Source organism: Kogia breviceps, chromosome 6, assembly GCF_026419965.1.
Source record: "Kogia breviceps isolate mKogBre1 chromosome 6, mKogBre1 haplotype 1, whole genome shotgun sequence".
NCBI lineage: Eukaryota > Metazoa > Chordata > Mammalia > Artiodactyla > Physeteridae > Kogia > Kogia breviceps.
Genome location: NC_081315.1, coordinates 81,497,675 through 81,518,296, shown reverse-complemented (window position 1 = coordinate 81,518,296; position 20,622 = coordinate 81,497,675). Strand labels below are relative to the sequence as shown.

The following is a 20,622-nucleotide window of genomic DNA, read 5'->3' as shown; positions in this document are numbered from 1 at the left end:
AAGTCGAATAACTATTTTAATAGTTACAGAGATTTATTTATTTCTCCTCCTCTTTCTTTGATTAGAATACCCAGTTCTTCGACTCTTGTTTCTTTCCTTCTGCACTGCTTGAGCTATAAAGCATTTAAACTGTAAACAGAGAGAGGTCTGGCCATTGGCTTGGGGGTATCACATGACCAGTGACCCACACTCTCCAGCTGCCCAGGGCTGCCATGTGGGGAGTGTCTCCTTGCTTCCTTCTCTGCCCAGGTCCAAGGCTGTGGGTGATGCAGGCCAGACCAGGGAGCAGCCTGGCATCTCCTGAGTGGTGACCCAGTAGCCTGCTTCCATCTTTTCCTCAGAACCTGCTCCTCTTTCTTGGCAGTGAGGCAGGGCCCAACTTCCTCTACAGTAACTTAGTTTCTGTGCACTTTTAACTGATCTCAGAGGTGCCCGTGAGGTGTAGAGTAGGAAGGGACAGAGCTGCTGAGGGAGTAGGGCTGAGAAGTCCCTCACACCTTCCAGCATGGCCTTTGAGCCAGGCCTTAGGGACCATGCCTGTCACTTGGGGGTGCCCTTTGTTACCATTTGTGTGTCTGAAGAAAGTCTGAAATGCTGGGAAAAAAAACCCCAAAACTGTAAACAGTATCTCTTCTAAAAAGCAAACAGATTTATAGGGCCTACATCCCCTAAAACGTGGGGACAAAGTATCTCAAAATTTTAATAAATACAGGAGAGCAAAATAAAAATAATGGGTGGGAACAGCATAGAGTATAATCTAAATTATCAACATTTATTTTTATCTTACTTTAGGAATCTCTAAGTAAAATAATAAGAATGATCCTGTAAGATATTAGTAGTATATGATTTCATTTTATTTTAATCATGCTTTATTGCCGTATTACACTCACCTTCTGTAGCAAACTGCTCTAAATGTTTTAGGGTAATTTCTTTGTATTTTGAAGTCTCTGCTAGTCGGTCATAAATTACAGTGTCCTGGAAAACCAACAGAAGGTATAACACACTTAAACTGAGAATTCTGAGTTTAATAAAGTTGATGTTGGCAACATTATTGGCAGCAAATGAGTATTAAAAAAAAATCACCTTTAGCATTAGTGTTGAAGCACAAAATATTTTTCCCCAAATAACACTGTTTCCCTTATGACACTAAGCAATAAGGTTCTAGTCCTATATTTTCATCTTTCTCCTTTCTGAATAAATCCATAGTTACTGCAATGTTCAAAACCTCATATTCTATCAATACTTGGCCTACCTGTGATGTGCTGCAATATCTCCCCCAACCCCTGAAGATTTTGCCGAACAATGCAGCGTTCATAGGTGCTGTAAGGAAGGGTGGTCCAGGACTCAAAGAGTTTGGGAAATGCTGGACTAAACAAAGCTAAAGAGCTTGCCCTGCTGCAATACTTCTTAGAGCCTTTAAAACGCTAATGTGCATGGTGGTTCCAAGGGGGAGGTATGGTATATGACCCAAACTTACTACGGAACCTTTTAGAGGTTAGGGAATCTTCATGGGATTGGAGCTCATCACAAAAGAACAAACTCTGAGAAACACAGGTCTAAATTCATGGAGTGGGCTGGTGGGTAGAGCAGGGAGGATCTTGGACAAACCTAACACTGCCTTACAGATGAATATTTCTGATTGTGTCCCTTTAGCTTTATGACTCAATTTAGTCTGTAAAATTAAATTACCGGATTATCTTTAAAGTCCCTTTCAGCTTTAACTTTAAGCGTCAGTATGCTTCTCTGATTTTTGTCACTTTATAAATTGCCTATTGTTCCTTTAGTTGTTCTTCAGCTTGGGTTTAATGTTTTAGGAATTCTAGTATTTGGCTTTCATGGTTTTATTAGACCAGGAAAAAATAAATCATTTACCTGCAATTACTTTCTCAGTGGCATTACTCATTTTGGGGTCTCCAGTCTCAGGGCTGAGATTTGGAAGCAGACTAATGGAGTATGATTTAGAACCCTTGAGAGAAACAGAACTTAGTGACCTCAGAACAGATGGAATATTCCAGGCTCCAATTATGAACTTCTCTTCATTTTTCAGTGGTGGAATGGGAAGAGGGGCAAAGCAAAAGGAAATGATAATTTCCCCTCATGGCTCCTTTCTGAGGATGAAAGGTATAACTTACAAACTATTTTTTTTGAGAGGCTAATGAAATTTTCCATGAAATTAAAATAGGCCATTTTAAAATTAAGAAAATCTTAAAAAAAATTAAAGTCATGAAAACAAAAGTGATACGTAATAAAGCTAGGGAGATTAAATTCTGCAATGTAGTTAAGCATTCTAGTGGAAGAAACTGATGAGGAGACTAGGAGAATTTTCTACTCTCTTTATAGTATCAAGGAAAGCAGGGGATAGAATGTGGCCTTCTGCATGAATTGCATAGTATGTTTTAAATGACAATCACAACTGGCCATGCTTATGTGTGAAAAATAAATACATACAGATACCTTTTCACCCAAAGTAACTTTCATTTATTCAGGGGGCCACATCAAGTATTTGATACATTGTTAGGAACCAAAAAAGGTTTCTTCACAAGAACTAAAGCATGTGCATCTCCTAGGATCAGACCTTGAACCTACTGAGTCTTCCTTTACATAAAATCCTAAATGGATTTACGTATCTGGTGTCTTAGCCCTTGGCAAGGTAAAAGTGGAAAATCACGGTGGGGTGATGCTGCTGGAATGGCATGCACTGTCAGATTACAGTCACTTATGTGAAGAGCCTAGGCTTCATGGCTAAGAATTTATCTTTGGTAAATTTTCATACAAAGCATTGTTTTCCTGTTCATCTTCTAGTCTGAAGTTCTAACGCTGCTCTGTCCCTCACCTACTTGCCTTGCACATGGCAAGTATTCAAAAAATATGTGTGAAATGAATAAAGCACTGATGTAATTCTCAGTTATCCCCAAATTTCACTTATATGGAATACCACATTATACAATAAAGCCAAATAAAGAAGAGCTACACAATGCAATTCAAGAATCAATAATAATAAAGTATCAAATAGGAAAAAAAAAAGGTCTTATATAATTACTTAGCTAAGCACTGTAATTTATACTGATGTCATGCAGATAATCTTGCTATAAATTAGCCAGTTACTAATCATCAAGGAATCTGCCCTTGTTATCCAGTTAAACACCAAGTTGAGATTGATCTGCTGCATGAAGCTGGGGCTGGAATATTTGCTAAAGACATTATACACATCTATATTTAAATATAGACATTAACTGTGTTTATGTGTGCCATTCAGAATTATCTGCACTTTGCCTCTGCCATGGTGGTGAATGGGTAGAAATAACTAATTTCAGATGTGGTCTTTTTTTGCATATGGCACAGAATTTTATTTAGGGGGCACTTAATTTGAAAATTTTCAGTTACTTTAAGGTCCCTAAAGCATTAAGTGTATTACTCAAGTTTCTAATTTCTCTCTTGAATATAAATCTTGGAGTAGGATTATTTTCTTGAATAAATTAAATTTTCATTTGTGTAAATGTAACTCTCCCTAAATTGGCTACTACTGCAGACACAAACCTGTGTATTCTGTACTTTTCCTTCTTTTTCACTTAAAAATTAACAAAGCAAGACAACCCAATTACTGAAAATCTGAAAAAAAGCAAGAAAAATAAGTCATCCATACACACACACACACACACACACACACTCACACCATTTCTTTGTGTGATATTTTAAATGAACTCTTCAAATACTATCTTCCAACTCACTAACTCCACCCTCACCCCTCCAACTCTATCTAGAGCTTATTTCAATTGTTGATGTTTTTTTCTTAAATTTATTTATGATTTCTAATTTATCTTACATGTAACCTATTCTCCCCCCCCAAATTTCTTTTTGATTAAAAATAACTGTAATTTCTTTATCGTGTTGCGCTCTAAACATCCTCTGTCAGATCAGTTTACACAAATGGTTTCACCTGGGGTGAGTTCATGCTCCAGTTGTTTACATGTTTATTCCCTCTTCGACATGAGATTTCCTCATGTGTCTCCAAGTTTTGCTCTTGCTCTTTCCTTCTTCACATGCGTTTCAATCTAGTGGTTTTCTGTACTCTCCAGTAGGGGCTTGCATGAGCTTTCCTCAGCTCTTCTCCTGGTTAGGAAGTTTACCACTATCTTAGGTTTTAATGAGGGGAGGCTGGCTCCTATGTGCATTTTACAGAAAGTACTATTTGTGTCCATTGTCCCACAGAAGCCAAACTCCAGACTTTGCTCCCTGATTCCCAACCCAGGGCCTGGGACTCCTACCCATCTCAGCTCAAGACTTCAGTTCAGTGTACCACCTTGATTTTCTATACCTATTTTGGTCTACCTCTGTTTTCTCTTTATACTATATCCATCACTGCTATAATTTTGGAATAAAGGAGATACATCAAACTATGAACAGACAATACCATGTTGACTGGAAAATATTCTTGAAGACTTCTTTTTTTAAAAAATTATTTATTTATATTTATTTTCGGCTGTGTTGGGTCTTCGTTTCTGTGCGAGGGCTTTCTCTAGTTGTGGCGAGTGGGGGCCACTCTTCATCGTGGTGCACGGGCCTTTCACTGTCGCGGCTTCTCTTGTTGCGGAGCATAAGCTCTAGACGTTCAGGCTCAGTACTTGTGGCTCACGGGCCTAGCTGCCCCGCAGCATGTGGGATCTTCCCAGACCAGGGCTCGAACCCATGTCCCTGCATTGGCAGGCAGATTCTCAACCACTGCGCCACCTGGGAAGCCCCTGAAGACTTCTTAACTGCCTTTCATTACTAAGGTATTCTGTTGCACTTGTCACTGTTGATTATTCACTCTGCCAAGGAATCAATGGACTCCTCAGGCTTTCCTCCAAATGTCAATGTCCTTCCTGGATCCTCTACTTCTCACATTTAGCCCTCCTCTCTTTTCATGCATTATTTTCTCCATATGAGATCTCATCAATCCCCAGCTACACTTTTAACTCCTATATCAGCACCCCATATATCTTCCCTTGTGAAATGCAGGTATCTTTACCCTTATGGCCCAGATGTAGCTCCCAACCCTTTATCTTAGTAAGTGGTATCACTTAGTCTATTTAGTTAGCTAAACAGAAATCTGATAATAATCCTAGATCATCTTTTCCCTCATCACCCACATGTAATCAATTACTAAGTCCTAAATCTCTGTCCTCTTAATCCTCTCTGCAATTGTCTGTTATAAGGTTTTGATCCTTATCAACTTTTTCTTGGACTGTAGTCAACAGCTTCAACTGCTAACTCTCTATATATCTTTTCTGCTTTAAATCACCTTCTAAATGGCATCAGAATGATCCAGAAAGAACAAGTTCTCGAGCATGAAAAACCCATGACTTAACCCATGCTCACCTTTCTAACCTCACATTCTGCTATTCCCTGTCAAAATGCACGTAGTTCTCAAATGTACCTTGCTGTTTTACATGTTTATGCCTTTTTAGTATTCAACCACATATCATAGCTAATTTGGGCGTGGCAATAAGCAAGTTAATGTATGCAAACTATCTCCATGATTATTCAAAAAAGAAGTCCAATGTTTTTATTTTTTATTCAGTGCTTTAATGCCCCAAACAAAGTTTCTAGCTGGATTACTCAAAACTAAGAAAAGAGGATCTGGACTGGGTGTAGTTAAACTGGACACATACAAACCATTTAAAGTGGGAGGTCTTAAGGGCTCTTTTTATTACTTTATCACTTAATGTTACCACTGGGAGGTGGAAGATCTTTACAATATATTTTAATATTGTATCCTAATCTTCTCTTTATATATATTTCCCTGAGTAGTCTTAAGCTCCTGACAAGTTTTGAGTCTTATCTTCCTAATCCCCAAATCCAGTTGAAAGTCTAGTAGATAAAATGCACACAGCACACAAATGTTAGATGTTTGAATCAACAACCAAAGGAATTCTAAAACTACATTCACGAGACATCATGAAATAATTCTACCAAAATTCTTTAAAACCAAGGCATTCAAAAATTAAATTTCACTGCTTTAAAACCAAGGCACTGGAAAACATTCTCAACAGGAATTCAAATAATAAGCTTGGGTTTCTTGGTAAGTTCAGTTTCCAAGTTCCATGTAATAAAGCAAGATTGGTGATTATAGTTGAAATTGGAAAAGTTCCAAGTTGGTAAGTTACCTGACTACTCCAACTATACTAGGTACTTGGAAAGGATAATTCAGAAGGGAAATATTAACTAATTTTAAGACTTAGAAAGAAAAGGCCCTGGGCAGTAGATTTCTTATATTTCCATGAGTGTAGATATATTTTAACTAGAAAAATTCAGTTAGAATGACTATTTTGTCAATATAACCTACCAATATACCATAGCCAACCAATAGTTAGAAATTCTGTTATAATTAAAACAATGCAAATACAATACAAATAATAATCACCACATGAAGAAATTATAGCAGTAATTGTAATCCATTTTTCCCCCATTTCTACGGCCTTTAAAAAAATTAGATTCAGACTGGTATAGTCACTACATTTCTAATTCAATTTTAAAATATTTTCCGTATTTAACTGGCTTCTAACATATTTCTAAACAACAAACCTCAAATATCATGTACCAAACATTGAATTATATAAATAACCTAGGCCAAACTTTTTCAAAGCACCAAATTTACCCAGAAGGAATTCCATATTTCACCAGAAGAGGCTGAACACTATTACTATAAAACACTACCCAAAGTGGACGTCAGCAGCTTCAGGCTAAACATCTGTGTTACATTTCCGTAGGAGAATGCTTAACATATCCATTATAAACCATCATAAATCAAAACTGTAAAAGACAAAAATAAAAACTTACGGCTCCTTTGCAGTAAAGTCGTAACTTCCCGGATGGAGTGCGAACGATCACTGACATTCTTTTTCTAGCACTGAAAGAAAGAGGTTTTCCACGTGTCATCGTAGTGAGAAGATACACCTATTTGTTTGTCACGTCTCACATATTTTAATACTCACAGTGAAAAAATAAATTTGACCAAATTATGAGGCCGATCCTTCCACATACACAAGCCATCCCCTGGGCATATAGTTGAGTCCTTTGAAAGTTACACTATGTTTTTTAAGGCACCAGGGTACCATGTGCTTCCCTAGAGGAATAATTTACAAAATAGCTCCCTAGAAACCTGCAAGAGTTAGTATCCACCAGGATAAAGGAGAGTTCTAGTTCAATGTTTTCAGATTTAAAAAATATTTAAGCCAGTATCTTTTTCGATGAATTATTAAAAAGAGAAATGGCAATCAATTTTTTTTGATATTCAAACATGGTTGATTTACTGTACTTCAAAGAAATTATGTTTTTTTGTCTATATGAACTTTTATAACTTTTTTTGTCACACACACACACACACACACACACACACACACACACACACACACACACTGTATTTTATTTTTACAAGGGATAAGTAAACTGACACCAAGCATTGTAAATGGATGACCACAACAAAAGCAACAATGATTGCAATTACCAAACACGAAACACACTATGTCATAATATTGACATTCAGTCCAGTAATCCTCCACTGTAACAGCTCCTTTACTTTGCAATGAAAATTGATTTGTATATTTTTTGCCTCTGAGTCCTTGTGGGATTTCTTTTTTTTTTATTCAAACAGAAAGTCAATTTTAAGTACACATCCAATCACACATAAAGGCAAACACTAGAACTTTAAAAACCCACTTAAGCCTTCATGACTATCATTTGTCAATGATTACTAGCAAACCACTGGCATCATGTAAAAAACCTAATTTATATTGCAAACTCTAGTTAATGAGCACAAACAATTTAACCTTATGCTGGCAGTAGAGACAGATAAAAATTGTCAAACATACAACATCTTTTTTTTTTCCATACAACATCTTTTTATCTTTTTTTTTTTTTTTTTTTTTTTTTTTTTTTTTTGCGGTATGCGGGCCTCTCACTGTTGTGGCCTCTCCCGTTGCGGAGCACAGGCTCCGGACGCACAGGCTCTGCGGCCATGGCTCACGGGCTTAGTTGCTCCGCGGCATGTGGGATCTTCCCGGACCAGGGCACGAACCCGTGTCCCCCGCATCGGCAGGCGGACTCTCAACCACTGCGCCACCAGGGAAGCCCATACAACATCTTTTAATGCATTAGCAAAGAGACTGCAGTAACAATGAACAGAGTAAACAGGTATGGCATTGCACAGGATAAGCCTCACTTGGAACCAAGTGTGTATAAGCATTCTCTCCAGAAAGTGAGGGTAAAAAAGACTTCTCAAGTGTCTGCGTCTATTTGTGTCACCTTATAACGTTCTGTGGCTAAAAAACTGAGATGAGTCCAATATAGCAGTTAGATCTGATGTCACAGCATACAGCTGGAGTTTCCTTCAGAAGTGTCGAGGAGTATTTAGTTCTCTCCTTCTCCATTCTCTCATCTCCATTTAGTTCTGTCTTTCTCTAATCCCCACTGTATTAATACCTCTGATCTTCATTCCTGTGCTTTAGGACTACATTTAATTGGGCCCCTTTTGTAATCACATCCAGGTATTCTATCTCAGCCCTTCATGATTCATGTCTCTCTTAATGCAGTTTTGATGGCATGGTCCCAAACTCATCAACTTCCTTGCTCTTTTCTTCTCCTGGCAAAACTCCAAAATCTTGGGTGAACAGGAACCCTTTCTGTGGTCCATCAGGGTACGTGGACATTACTGGAGAAAAGTCACCCGGCCAGAGATCAGTAAACACATGGTCCCAACGTCCCTGGGTGCTCCATGCCGCCTCGTCACCTACATTTCTCTAATAAGCTTGCTCTCTGTCTCCCCACAGGACTATGAGCACCTCTCCATTCCTCAAGTCTCCAACGTGCCCTTGCCGTTCCAGACCCTCAGAATTGTTGCAGTCACCTTGACGGAAGCCTCCAACAAGAAAGCCCTATTCTTTCTGCCATTAACACCTGCACATTTACCCACTGTGGACCGTCCTCTGTCTTGTTTCTTGATACCACGGAGGGAACACTTCCTTTCGTATCAGAGACCTTCCTTTCCTATGTGCTGTGAATCTTCTCTCCCTCTGCGTTCCCGGTCATCTCACTCCTGAAGCTGTGCTGCTCTCCCCGGAACTTGCGTCTTCTCCTCCTGGAATGGATCCTTCTCCTCCATCAGTACTCAAACAGTTCTAGTCTCTCTCCTGCGAAACTCACCCCAAACAACGCTCCCCACTGAGCCACACGCATCCCTTTTCAATGCTCTACTCCCCTTCACAGCTCAACTTCTCAAAACAATTGCCATCCACAGTTCCCACTCACCTCCCCTGCATTCCCCAGTCACTCCCATCTTGCTTCTCTTTTCACCAGTCATTGAATCTCTAAATCCAACGACTATTTTCAGCTTTGTCTTACCTAAGCTTGCAGCAGTCTCTGACACAGGTGACCACTCCCTCCTGGAAATGATCCTCTTCCCTTGGCTTTAGGCTCTTACACTCTCTTTCTCTAATCACAGAGCAGTCTCTTTTGCTAATTCCTCTTTGCTAATCAACCCTTAGAGTTACCCATAGCTCAATCTTCAGCCTTTTTTGTTTCCCTTACTCTATTATTTTATATCCAGGAGATCCAACTCACGTTCATGGCTTTAAATACCATTTACAGGCCAATGACCACTAAATTTATACTTCAGCCAGAGGCTTCTATGTGTCAGGCCTCTATAACCAGTTGACATCTCTATGTATATATATCTCACTGGCATCTAAAACTTAATGATTCAAACATCTCATCCTCAGCATCTATCCTGTATCCACCCTTTGTGTAAACCGTACCTCCACCTACCCAGTCACTCATGCCAGGAACCCAAGCCCCTCCCCCTCTTTTCTCCTGCCGCATCCAATTCAGACCAATGGCCCCCTGACATCCCTGCAAAGGGTATCTGCATTCTATCAACTTCACTTTATTTTCTCTACCATCATCCTAGTCTAAACCACTCATGTCTTTCAGAGTTTATTTTAATACCCACACATTCACTTCTCTCACTTTTGTCCTTAAGCCTCTCCCATCACAGCATCCTGAAAGAGCTGCTAACTTTGTTTTATTTTTCTTCACACATTTACCACTTACATAGTGTTTCTAAGTGTGTGTTCATAAACATATCCAAATGCTAACTGATACACTATTTATAATATATTACAGACATAATACAAGTAGGCTTAGGAAAAATAGGCACTTCGATGTGGAAAAAACAAAGATGGAGGATACACTTTCAGAATATTCTCTGACAGTTAATCATCCAACTTCTTCTGATGCATTTTCCTTTGAGCCTTTCAGTGCATACAAGTGAAAAACAACCACAATGTTTAAATAATAAATTAGATCCCATTACTTTTGATATTAACCACTGGCATGTGGTCACTCCTAACCAAGACAGCAACAAATGTTGGCACAGAAAAGAAAATGCTTCTTCTAGTAAGTGTACAGACTTGCCTTATGTAGGAAAAAGTTCAAGAAAAAAAGTGGACACTTATTTCCTTGAACAGCAGCATTACGTCCTGGTTATGGCATTGAAGATATTTTTAAGTGTCCTCTGAATGATGACACAATCTTTAAAGACCCTCTTGTCTGTAGCTGAGGCCATTTTGCCCCAAGAATGTAGGTTAGTTGGGAAACTACATAGTCATGTGGGAATAAAGATCCAAAAACTCAGGGATATCACTGATTATAATGGAAGGCCTCTCTTATTTGACCTTAGGAAATAAAGTAAGTAAAATAATCTTTTTGATTTCTGCCCTTGCTATTACATGGGAACTGGTTTTATACCTAACAGAGAGATGGGTATGGTTTCTGAAATCCCCAAGACAATTAGATGTTATAATGAACATTTAATTAGAATGGTGGGTTCCTGACTCTGATTCATTTTCATGCTACATAAATCTTGGCATCTCTAAGTATAATGATGTTTCCAGATCACTGTCTTGGTCCTATACCCCCTACAGTTGTGAATACAGACAGTTATGTTCAAAAATATTTTTATATTGCCTCTAGGAGTAATGCCTTATAAGACTCTGAAGAGTGCTGTTTATGATTTACTTACAGATATGACAATTAAAAATTACATTGAAGATTTTAATTTTATATTTAGTATAAATAAATTTAGTTAAATAAAAATGGAAGGAAATTTATATCATACATACAAACCACAGAGCAGATATATTACCTGGTGAACTCCAGGACATTGAGCAATTCGTATCTTTCTTCCTGCCCCAGCTATAAAGAAAAGGAAAATTTGATTGCATACAGTCGGCATCTTTGGCTTCTTGGAAATAAACCCTAGTCATGCAATTTTAATGTAAAAAATGTCAACACAAACAAATTGTCCCTTCTGAAATACATCATCTTTAAATGAACTTACTAACTTTTCAAGTTAAGGTGGAAGCTTGAACATACACATTTAATTTTTATCCTTCCCAAAGCCCCATCAAAACTCCAAAAAAAAAAAAAAAAACCCAAAACCAAAACACTTAAGAAAGAAACTTGCAATGGCAGGAAAATAAGAGAAGAGAAAATAGCACGAAAAATTTGGAAACCAGAAAACTGATCAGTGAGAAATGTATCCTCAGCAGATACAAGAAGTTTCAAAGCCTGCAGTAGCCATGGGAAAAGCTAAGAACCAACCTAATTTGTACCACATAATCCCTAAGAGGCTTAAGGAAGTGGAAAAGCAGGTAGCTCTAGAACTGGGAGGAAAGAGAGGGGCCTAATATGGGAGGACTGGGAAAGAGATACTAGAAAAGCAGCTCTGGGCACTGGCTCTTCCTCCACACTGGCAGAAGACCGAGGCTTTGCTCTATAGAGTGTAAAACAGAGACTCTTTCATCTAGAAGTTGACTGGCACACTTGAAGATACAGCACTGTTATCACATTTGTACTAGAGGCTAGGCCCCAATGCCCCCAACCCACTCGGCCCCCTACCTTCTGGCAGCCAGACCTTTCCAGGTGGAAATCAGAAAATGAATCTCTGGGGAATTCACAAGCCCAAGAGAAGCCCTAAAGGTACAGACAACCATGACTTCGCAAAGGAATCCCACCAGACCGCCCCACAGTGAAGCCCAGTGTTGACAAATACCCTCATGCTCAGAACTGCCATACCAGCTTTCAAGTTCTTCACTCTTAACCATGAGAAAACCAGAGATTAATAGATATTCAAGGACAGCTATTAACATGGATCATAGATACCCAAAACAAACAGATAAGAGCAATCTGGAGGAAAGAGAATTGAAAAAGAAAACATCCATGTTGGCCTGTGGAGTGTCAGGCTCTGGGTTTCTTGATGGACAAGAGGGGCTTGTGGACAGGTCCTGGATGCCTCTTCCCTCTATTTCAACACCAGAATGAAGTGGTTTGTCATATGCTTTCTATGGGCATTTTCTGTTCTCTCATTGGAACCGGATTACTGTGGCTTCCTGGTGGCATAAAACTTTTTGCAGTGTTTTATACCTTTGGAAATATTGCTGTGCTCTCCAGTATATGCTTTTTAATGGCATTCATGAAGCAAATGAAGAAAATGTTTGAAACAAAAAGATGGCTTGTACAATTGTTATATTTCTGTGATTATTATTTAGGTCCTGTGTACTGCTCTTTGCTGGCATAGGAGGAGACTGGCCTTACTATTCTGCATTTTGAAGCTCTTGTCAAAGATCTGGCATAGTCTATTATACATCCCATACGTAAATGTTGCAGTAACTAAATGCTGTTCTTTTCTCCTAAGTGGAGAATGGGAAACTCTGGAAAATAACACTGAAAGTTGATACTTAATTTTTGGTGAAGTATCATCTTCCCATTGCAATAATCAAAACAACTATAATGACAGCTTAAAACCATTTTATATTCCAGTAAAAACCATATGCTTATTTAAACTGTTAAATGCTTGTAATTGTTTTAAAAAGAAAATGTCAAAAAACTATCATTATTCCTCCCAGAGAAGAAACATAAGTACAACACCTGTGAAACAAGAACAGGGTACTATTAAAAAAAAGAAATATTGAAAAATCAATAAAACCTTCTAGAAACTAAAAACATGACAGTAGAAATGAAAAGAAAATCAACAGAAGTCTGAGAAGATAAAACAGAGGAAAACTTCAAAAAGTAGAACAAAAAGGCAAAGACATGAAGAGCAGGACAGAAAAGTTAAAAGATATGTTCAAGAATTCTAAAAAGAGGGCTTCCCTGGTTGCGCAGTGGTTGAGAGTCTGCCTGCCGATGCAGGGGACACGGGTTCGTACCCCGGTCCAGGAAGATCCCACATGCCGCGGAGCGGCTGGGCCCATGAGCCATGGCCACTGAGCCTGTGCGTCCGGAGCCTGTGCTCCAAAGCGGGAGAGGCCACAACAGTGAGAGGCCTGCATACCGCAAAAAAAAAAAAAAAAAAAAAAAAAATCTAAAAAGATGGCAGAGGAAAAAGAGGGAAGGAAAATGAATAGACTCATTCAAGAAAATTTTCCAGAATGAAAGGATATTGATTTCCAAATGGAAAAGTGTCCACTCAGTGCTCAGTACAATGGGTTAAAATATTCCCACTAAGGACACTGTCATGAAATTTCAGAACTCTTGGGACAAAGAACATCCCACAACCTTCCAGAGAGAGAGGGGTGGGCAAGTCACGAAGACTGGAGTCACAGTGGCTTCTGACTTCTCAATTAGGTGTACTGGAAACCAGGAGACAGAAGAACAGTCAAAATTCTTCAGGAAACTGATTTCCACCCTGGAGTTCTACATTCAGCCAGACTACCAATTAAGTAGAAAGATAGGATAAAAAATGTTGAGACTTGAAAGGACTAAACAAAACAAAACAAAAAAGCAAATAACTTTCCATGCACCTTTTCTCAAGAAGCCAATAAAGAATGTGTTCCACGATAACAAGAGTAAGCCAAGAACAAAGAAAATATGGGATTCAGGAAACAGAAAATCTAACACAGAAGAGAGGTAAAGAAAGTCTCCAGGGAGACAGGAAAGCGATTCCTCCTGACAACCACAAGTTAAGACTGAACTGTCCACCAGGGAAGCTTGGAGCCCTGAGTCAGGAGCTAGGTTTACTGAAGGCTGTCACTACTGTGACTTCTGCTTCTCTAAAAACACCTTTTCAATAGGATGAAATTGACAGAAAATGTGTTCTATCAACACCAGCGAGTTTACTAAGAAAGAAGTTTTGACTTATGGGAAATAGAAAGTCCACAACAGGAGACAATCAAAAAGAATTCCAAGTGCCAGAGAAGCGGGCAAAACTGGCCCAGATGAAGGAGAATGGAGGACTTCTGGAGGGATGTCTCAGGGAAACAACTACCCACTGGCAGATTATCTGGTGTAATTGTACCAATAAAAGTGCACTAAGAAGGTATGGAACAATTAGTAGTAGGTAGAAAATCAAGCAATTGGAAAGAAGACAAGATTCATGTTTAGAAAATAAAGAAAAAAATTTATTTTCAGGAGATAATTTTGTAGCTGGAAAGACAATATTAAAAAAAAGAAAATAGGGACTTCCCTGGTGGTGCAGTGGTTAAGAGTCCGCCTGCCAATGCAGGGGACACGGGTTTGAGCCCTGGTTCAGAAGATCCCACATGCCACGGAGCAACTAAGCCCATGCACCACAACTACTGAGCCTGCGCTCTAGAGCCCATGAGCCACAACTACTGAGCCCATGTGCCACAACTACTGAAGCCCACCGGCCACAACTACTGAAGCCCAGGCGCCTAGAGCCCGTGTTCCACAAGAGAAGCCACTGCAATGAGAAGCCTGCGCACCACAATGAAGAGTAGCCCCAGCTCACCGCAACTAGAGAAAGTCTGTGCGCAGCAACGAAGACCCAACGCAGCCAAAAAATTTAAAAAAAAAAAGAGTATGCATTCCTCTGTGTCTGATTTTTTTATTCCCAGTGTAATGTTTCTGAGATTTATTAAGGCTCTTGATGAATCGATATTTTACTCTTTTCTATTGTTTAGCTATTCCATTGTATATTACAATTTGTTCATCCATTCGCCTAGTAATGGATATTTGATTTGTTTCTAGTTTTTGGCTACTCTGAATACAGCTGCTATGAACATTCCATGACACATCTCTCTGTGGACATATGCTTTCACTTCTCCTGGTTAAATATGAGTGCAACTGCTGGGCTGGGTACATGTTTACCTGTGTTGGAAAACTCTAAAAGGATTTCCAAAGGGATTGTACCATCTTACACGTCTACTAGTAAAAACAGGTGATCTACTTGCTCTGCATTTTCGTTCACATTCGGTGCTACCAATGTTTTTAATTTTACCTTTTTTGGTGGGTATGCAGTAGTATCTCATTGAGACTTTAATTTGCATTTCCCTGATGACTGATGATGTGTTTTCACGGGCTCACTGGCCATCTGTATATCTTCTTTCGTGAAACGTTTGTTCGAGTCTTTTGGCCATTTAAAAATTCGGTTCCAAATACTTGTTTAACCAAATATTGTAATATAATTATAATACTATTGGGAAGGGATGGTGAGTCAAGAGAAATAACTCTTCATTTAATATAACTGAATAGAAAGTCAGTAGATATGTCTAAAATTGAAAAATCAACACATATATCATTCATCAAACATTAAAAAATATATATATAAGATGTGTAAATGTCCGAAGAAATAGCTAAAAGAATAGAAAGTTTTTGCTTCTGGAGAGGAGAACTAGAGTTGGGAACCTCTATTCTATTTTGAGCTTTTTGGGTATTATTTTATCTTTGAGGCTAAGCATATGTATTACTTTGATAAAAAACAGACTTAAAAATAAATAACTTACTGAATCTATAATCACTGAGTCAGGTGTTCTTCCAGTGAAAACAAAATTCAGTTGCTTGGCTGCTCTGACCAAGGCTCCTTCATCTGTTTTAGGAAAACAGGACAAAGCAAATATATAGTGAAAAAAAATTACCCCAAATACGAGAGAAAGACATTACTACAATCCAATTTTCTGCTTAATTTTAAAAAGAATTAAAATTCTTTTTATTCTGGCTCCTTTTACTGAAATCCACTTTTTAAAAAATTATATGACAATGCCAAAGGAATGAGTAGAATGATCTTAAGAATGAGACAGGTATAGACCCCAGAGTCATATTTCTGAAGATTAAGTCTCACTGTTAGCCAAACATACCTAAGTAGGATAATTAAATATACCCCTTGGTCCAGTATATTCTCTAGAAAACTTTTCTCAAAATGAATGATGCATAAAAATATGAGGAAATCCTACATTTGCCAACTACATGGATAGACATGAAGGCATTATGCTAAGTGAAGCAAGCCAGACAGAGAGAGAAAAATACTGTATGATCTCACTTATATGTGAGATCTAAAGGGGAAAAACAAACAAACAAACCCCAAACTCATAGAAAAAGAGATCAGATGTGGATCAGAGGTGGAGGGTGAGAGAAGGAGGAACTGGAGAAACGTGATCGAAAGGTATAAATTTCCAGTTATAAGATAAATAAGTACTAGGGATACAGTGATATATGTCAATTATTTCTTAATAAAACTGGAAAAAATGAATGGCATGAAATTGCCTTCTTAAGTTTTATCCTTTTCCTCTTAAAATGTTTAATGTAGAAAAACTAATACTATTAATGTTGAGGGGTCAATTTAAAAGGATATAAATGAACTGATGCTTTGTTGTATTCTACATTATTTACTTCCATCACCCTGTTACATCAGACCTCCTTGTTTCTAAGGGAAGGGTGTGGGATAAAACATTCACATAGTTTCTATCTTAATGATATGAGATGTATCTTATGGTTTTTAGGAATTTGGTACATTCTACAAGGTCGCAGGTGCTGGTTTATAATACAGTTTAAAATACTTATTAAAGAAGTTCCCTAGGGGCTTCCCTGGTGGCGCAGTGGTTGAGAGTCCGCCTGCCGATGCAGGGGACACGAGCATCTAGGCCCGTGAGCCATGGCCACTGAGCCTGCGCGCCCGGCGCCTGTGCTCTGCTACGGGAGAGGCCACAACAGTGAGAGGCCCGCGTGCCGCAAAAAAAAAAAAAAAAAAAAAAAAAAAAAAGTTCCCCAAAGTGTGTTCGTTCTTTCCTGAAATCTTACAATCATCAAATTGACGATTTACCCAATTTTTCATTGCAAATAAGCCTAAGTATTAAATAATGATAACTGTGCTAATACATATTTTATGTAATCCCTTCAAATATGTAAAACTTTTCTCATCCAAATAAATACACAACGAACTCCTTGATTATCATTTCCAAGAGAAGAAAGCAAAATTGGTATTCTAAAATGTGCACTATTTAAGCAAACAGATCTTCCTTTTCCTGTCTGCTTATGTGCAAAAACAGTTTATGACTAACAGTTTATTCTTAGTTATTTATAAAAAAGGGAGAATTTACTATGTGTATATATAAAGTACTAGTTTTCTTACTTGTGTGAATTTTGTTATTCAAATTTACATGTAATTTATGTCATAAAACAAATGTTACACAAAGTTATATGTTTTTAAATATATATATATTTAATTTTGAAACCCAAGGTTTATCTAATTAGTAAATAAAATCTGTAATCTGAAAAACATAAACTTGTTTATTTTACTTCTTCAAATTAAATTTTTCTGAACAATCTCAAATTTCAGAACAATTTTCCACAAAGAAATACATCACAATTGCTTCATTTGTACCTGGAGATGCTGCCTGGTAAATAATCTTATCACCTTCCCGCTCCGGTACTGCTGTGTGACAAACTGCCATCATTGTAAGAAATTCACATATTATAGGTGCAGTTGGCTGTAACAAATAAACACAAAATTTAGCCACTTTCGTTTAAATATTTGACACTAATGATAGTAATACTACTTCATGCATATTTACTAAGAGTGTAGCTGTTAAATATTGAAGGTGTGTAAGTCAAGAAGCCAACAACTATTATGAAGAAAAAATATTTTTAACTAAAATCATTCATTCTTGCACCCTCTCATTTCTTTTCTAAACATTTATATAAGACCACTTTGTCTTGTTAAATAGAAACAGTACAACGAAAAAGACAGATATGATTGAATCTTGTTACTAAGGACAGGAGAGAAATTCAAAAATGTTCATTTACCTGGTTCTAACTCCTGATCATATCTAAATTTTAGGCATCTACTCTTACTGTGGTTCCACTACTTTGGGTTGGGGTGACAATGGCAGGGGATTCCTCTGTAAGGTTTGTCCTCTCTTTTTGCAAAAATGGCAACCTTGGGCTTCCCTGGTGGCGCAGTGGTCGAGAGTCCGCCTGCCGATGCAGGGGACACGGGTTTGTGCCCCGGTCCGGGAAGATCCCACATGCCGCGGAGCGGCTGGGCCCGTGAGCCATGGCCGCTGAGCCTGCGCGTCCAGAGCCTGTGCTCCGCAAAGGGAGAGGCCACAACAGTGAGAGGCCCGCATACCACAAAAAAAAAAAAAAAAAAAGGGCAACCTTAACCTGATAACACGTTTTACTAAATAAAAAGGGATTGATTGAGAAGTCCTTTGTACAATGGACTCTCATGGCCTGAGGAAGACAAGATCCTTTCTGCAAGAAAGCAGTCAGATTTTAAAAATTAGACATCTTCTTGTCTGGTTCCTGATGAAGAAAAATGTCATTCGAATTAATAAAGGAAAAATATTCCTCTATGCTCTTGGACAAAAAAAGTGAAATGACTGGAAAGGTAAATCAGAACATTATTTGAAAACAAACTGTGTTAAGCCTCGAAGAGCAGACTAAACAGACAAGGTCCCTGATAAGTGAAGCTTTGACTAGTGGGGAAAACAGAACATAGATAAATAGTACACAAGTATTGTTTATTTATAGTGTGAAAAGGGCTACAGAGGATAAATGTGCAAATATCATATAATATGATATAGGCCAGTCTGTGGTTGTTCTCATGACAATGTGATCTTTAAGCTGCTGAAGTTTTAGCCTCATGAAGAACTGAGCACAGTTTTCCATCAAGCAGGAATCACACATGACTGAAAAGGTCCTAAAGGAAGAACGAATGAAGTGTGCTTGAGAAAATAAAAGAAAGCCAGTGTAGCCTGAGGAGAAAGAAAGGAAGGGTAGCTCCAAGTGAGGCCGATGACTTAGGCAGGGGCTGGACCATGTAACTTTGTAAGTTGAGAGGGAAGCCCTCTGGCATGGTTTTAAACGGGAGAGTGATGGGACTTGATTTACATTTGCATCATTCCAGCTGCCATGTGCAACAAGAACTGGAGGGGGGTAAAAACGGAAACAAGGAGAATGGTTAGGAGGCTGTTGTAATTCACCTGGAGGATACCAGTAGTCTGGACTGGGGTAGAGAAAGTGAGAATGAAATGAAGAAGACATTTAGGATATATTACAGAAAGTCATATTGACATGGGTTTAGTGACTCATTACAGATCTGGAGATGGAGGGGACGGAGGTATCAAAAGCAACCCTAAGTTCCTAGAATGAGTAATAAGACAGTTAGTTGATGGTGCAATTTACTGAACCTGAGAACACAAGAGGGAAGAGGTGGGCCTAGGTCTAGATTTTGTGCATCTGGAAGCTCATGTTTTGTTGAAGGCAAAAATAACTGCATGAACACATTGCTAGGGCCCTGCCCAGGGGCAGAGGTGGTAAGTCCATCAGTGCTAGGAAGGGACTAGGTTTTGGGGTGATGAGCATGAGTTCAAGTTCTGACACATTGAGCTTGAAGCAATTGTGAGAAAAAATTGGGGGTTTAAACTTAGGAGACCATATCATTTGATCAGATGGAATTTTAGTTAAGTATCAGGAACTTCATAAGTGGAATGTTCACATCGCGTGGCAGATGTCCGAAGTTCTTATTGTATAGATTTAGCACTGGCCTATAATTCTGAGCAGGAAATTCATTTCTATAGATGTTTTAAATTGTTAACAATGACTTGTTTCATACAAATAGAGTTCTAGAATTAATATATAATATTTTTTAAAAACAGAATGTTGATTAATGACAATTGTTAAAACTAAATTTCTAACAACCATGAATTCATGTTGGCCAAGTAAAAAGAATTTAGAGATAATAGATTTTGCTAATTATTAGAAATGATCATGAAACTAAGAAACGGAATATTTAAACATGGAAGATAATTCAGAAAAACACTCATTAGTTTTCATTTATTAATGAAAAGATAATAGTATTATGTTGCTTACATGATTATTTTGGAGGTTTTCCAGCAATGATGAATCACTAAATGTTTTTTCATCTCCAAACTGTGAGCCCTGCCTAAAGGGGAAAAAAAACGGAGCAAACTTGGTTCATTTATACAAGCCCACTGATCTGTTTGTAAGTTACTTTTTAAAAAAAAATTTTTGAATTTTATTTTATTTATTTTTTTAAACAGCAGGTTCTTATTAGTCATCCATTTTATACACATCAGTGTATACATGTCAATCCCAATCTCCCAATTCATCACACCACCCCCCCCACCCGCCGCTTTCCCTGCTTGGTGTCCATGTAAGTTACTTTTAAAATAAATCATTATGACTGCAAACTCTTAATAGATTAAATATAATTTAGTCTGCATTTCTAAATAAGACATCACAGATTTCGTGACTGAATCATAAAATATTTTCAAACATTCTATAATGTGAGTCTTTTTCAGTGTAATGAAAGTCTTTTACAGTTCA

The 20,622-nt window shown here is 38.1% G+C and overlaps 1 protein-coding gene across 4 annotated transcripts in view; it reads right to left on the bottom strand.

The window, feature by feature from the left end:
- Positions 1-20,622, bottom strand: part of ATP8A1 (ATPase phospholipid transporting 8A1) — a 242,469-nt gene that overhangs the window by 123,396 nt on the left and 98,451 nt on the right. For all 4 annotated transcript variants that reach the window (XM_059066067.2, XM_067036148.1, XM_059066068.2 and 1 more), the window contains 6 exons: positions 20,146-20,218; positions 17,654-17,759; positions 15,780-15,862; positions 11,180-11,229; positions 6,820-6,889; positions 891-975 (listed from right to left, as the gene is read on the bottom strand). In XM_059066067.2, coding sequence (XP_058922050.1) covers positions 891-975; positions 6,820-6,889; positions 11,180-11,229; positions 15,780-15,862; positions 17,654-17,759; positions 20,146-20,218 — 467 coding nt within the window. The remainder of the gene's footprint in view (positions 1-890; positions 976-6,819; positions 6,890-11,179; positions 11,230-15,779; positions 15,863-17,653; positions 17,760-20,145; positions 20,219-20,622) is intronic.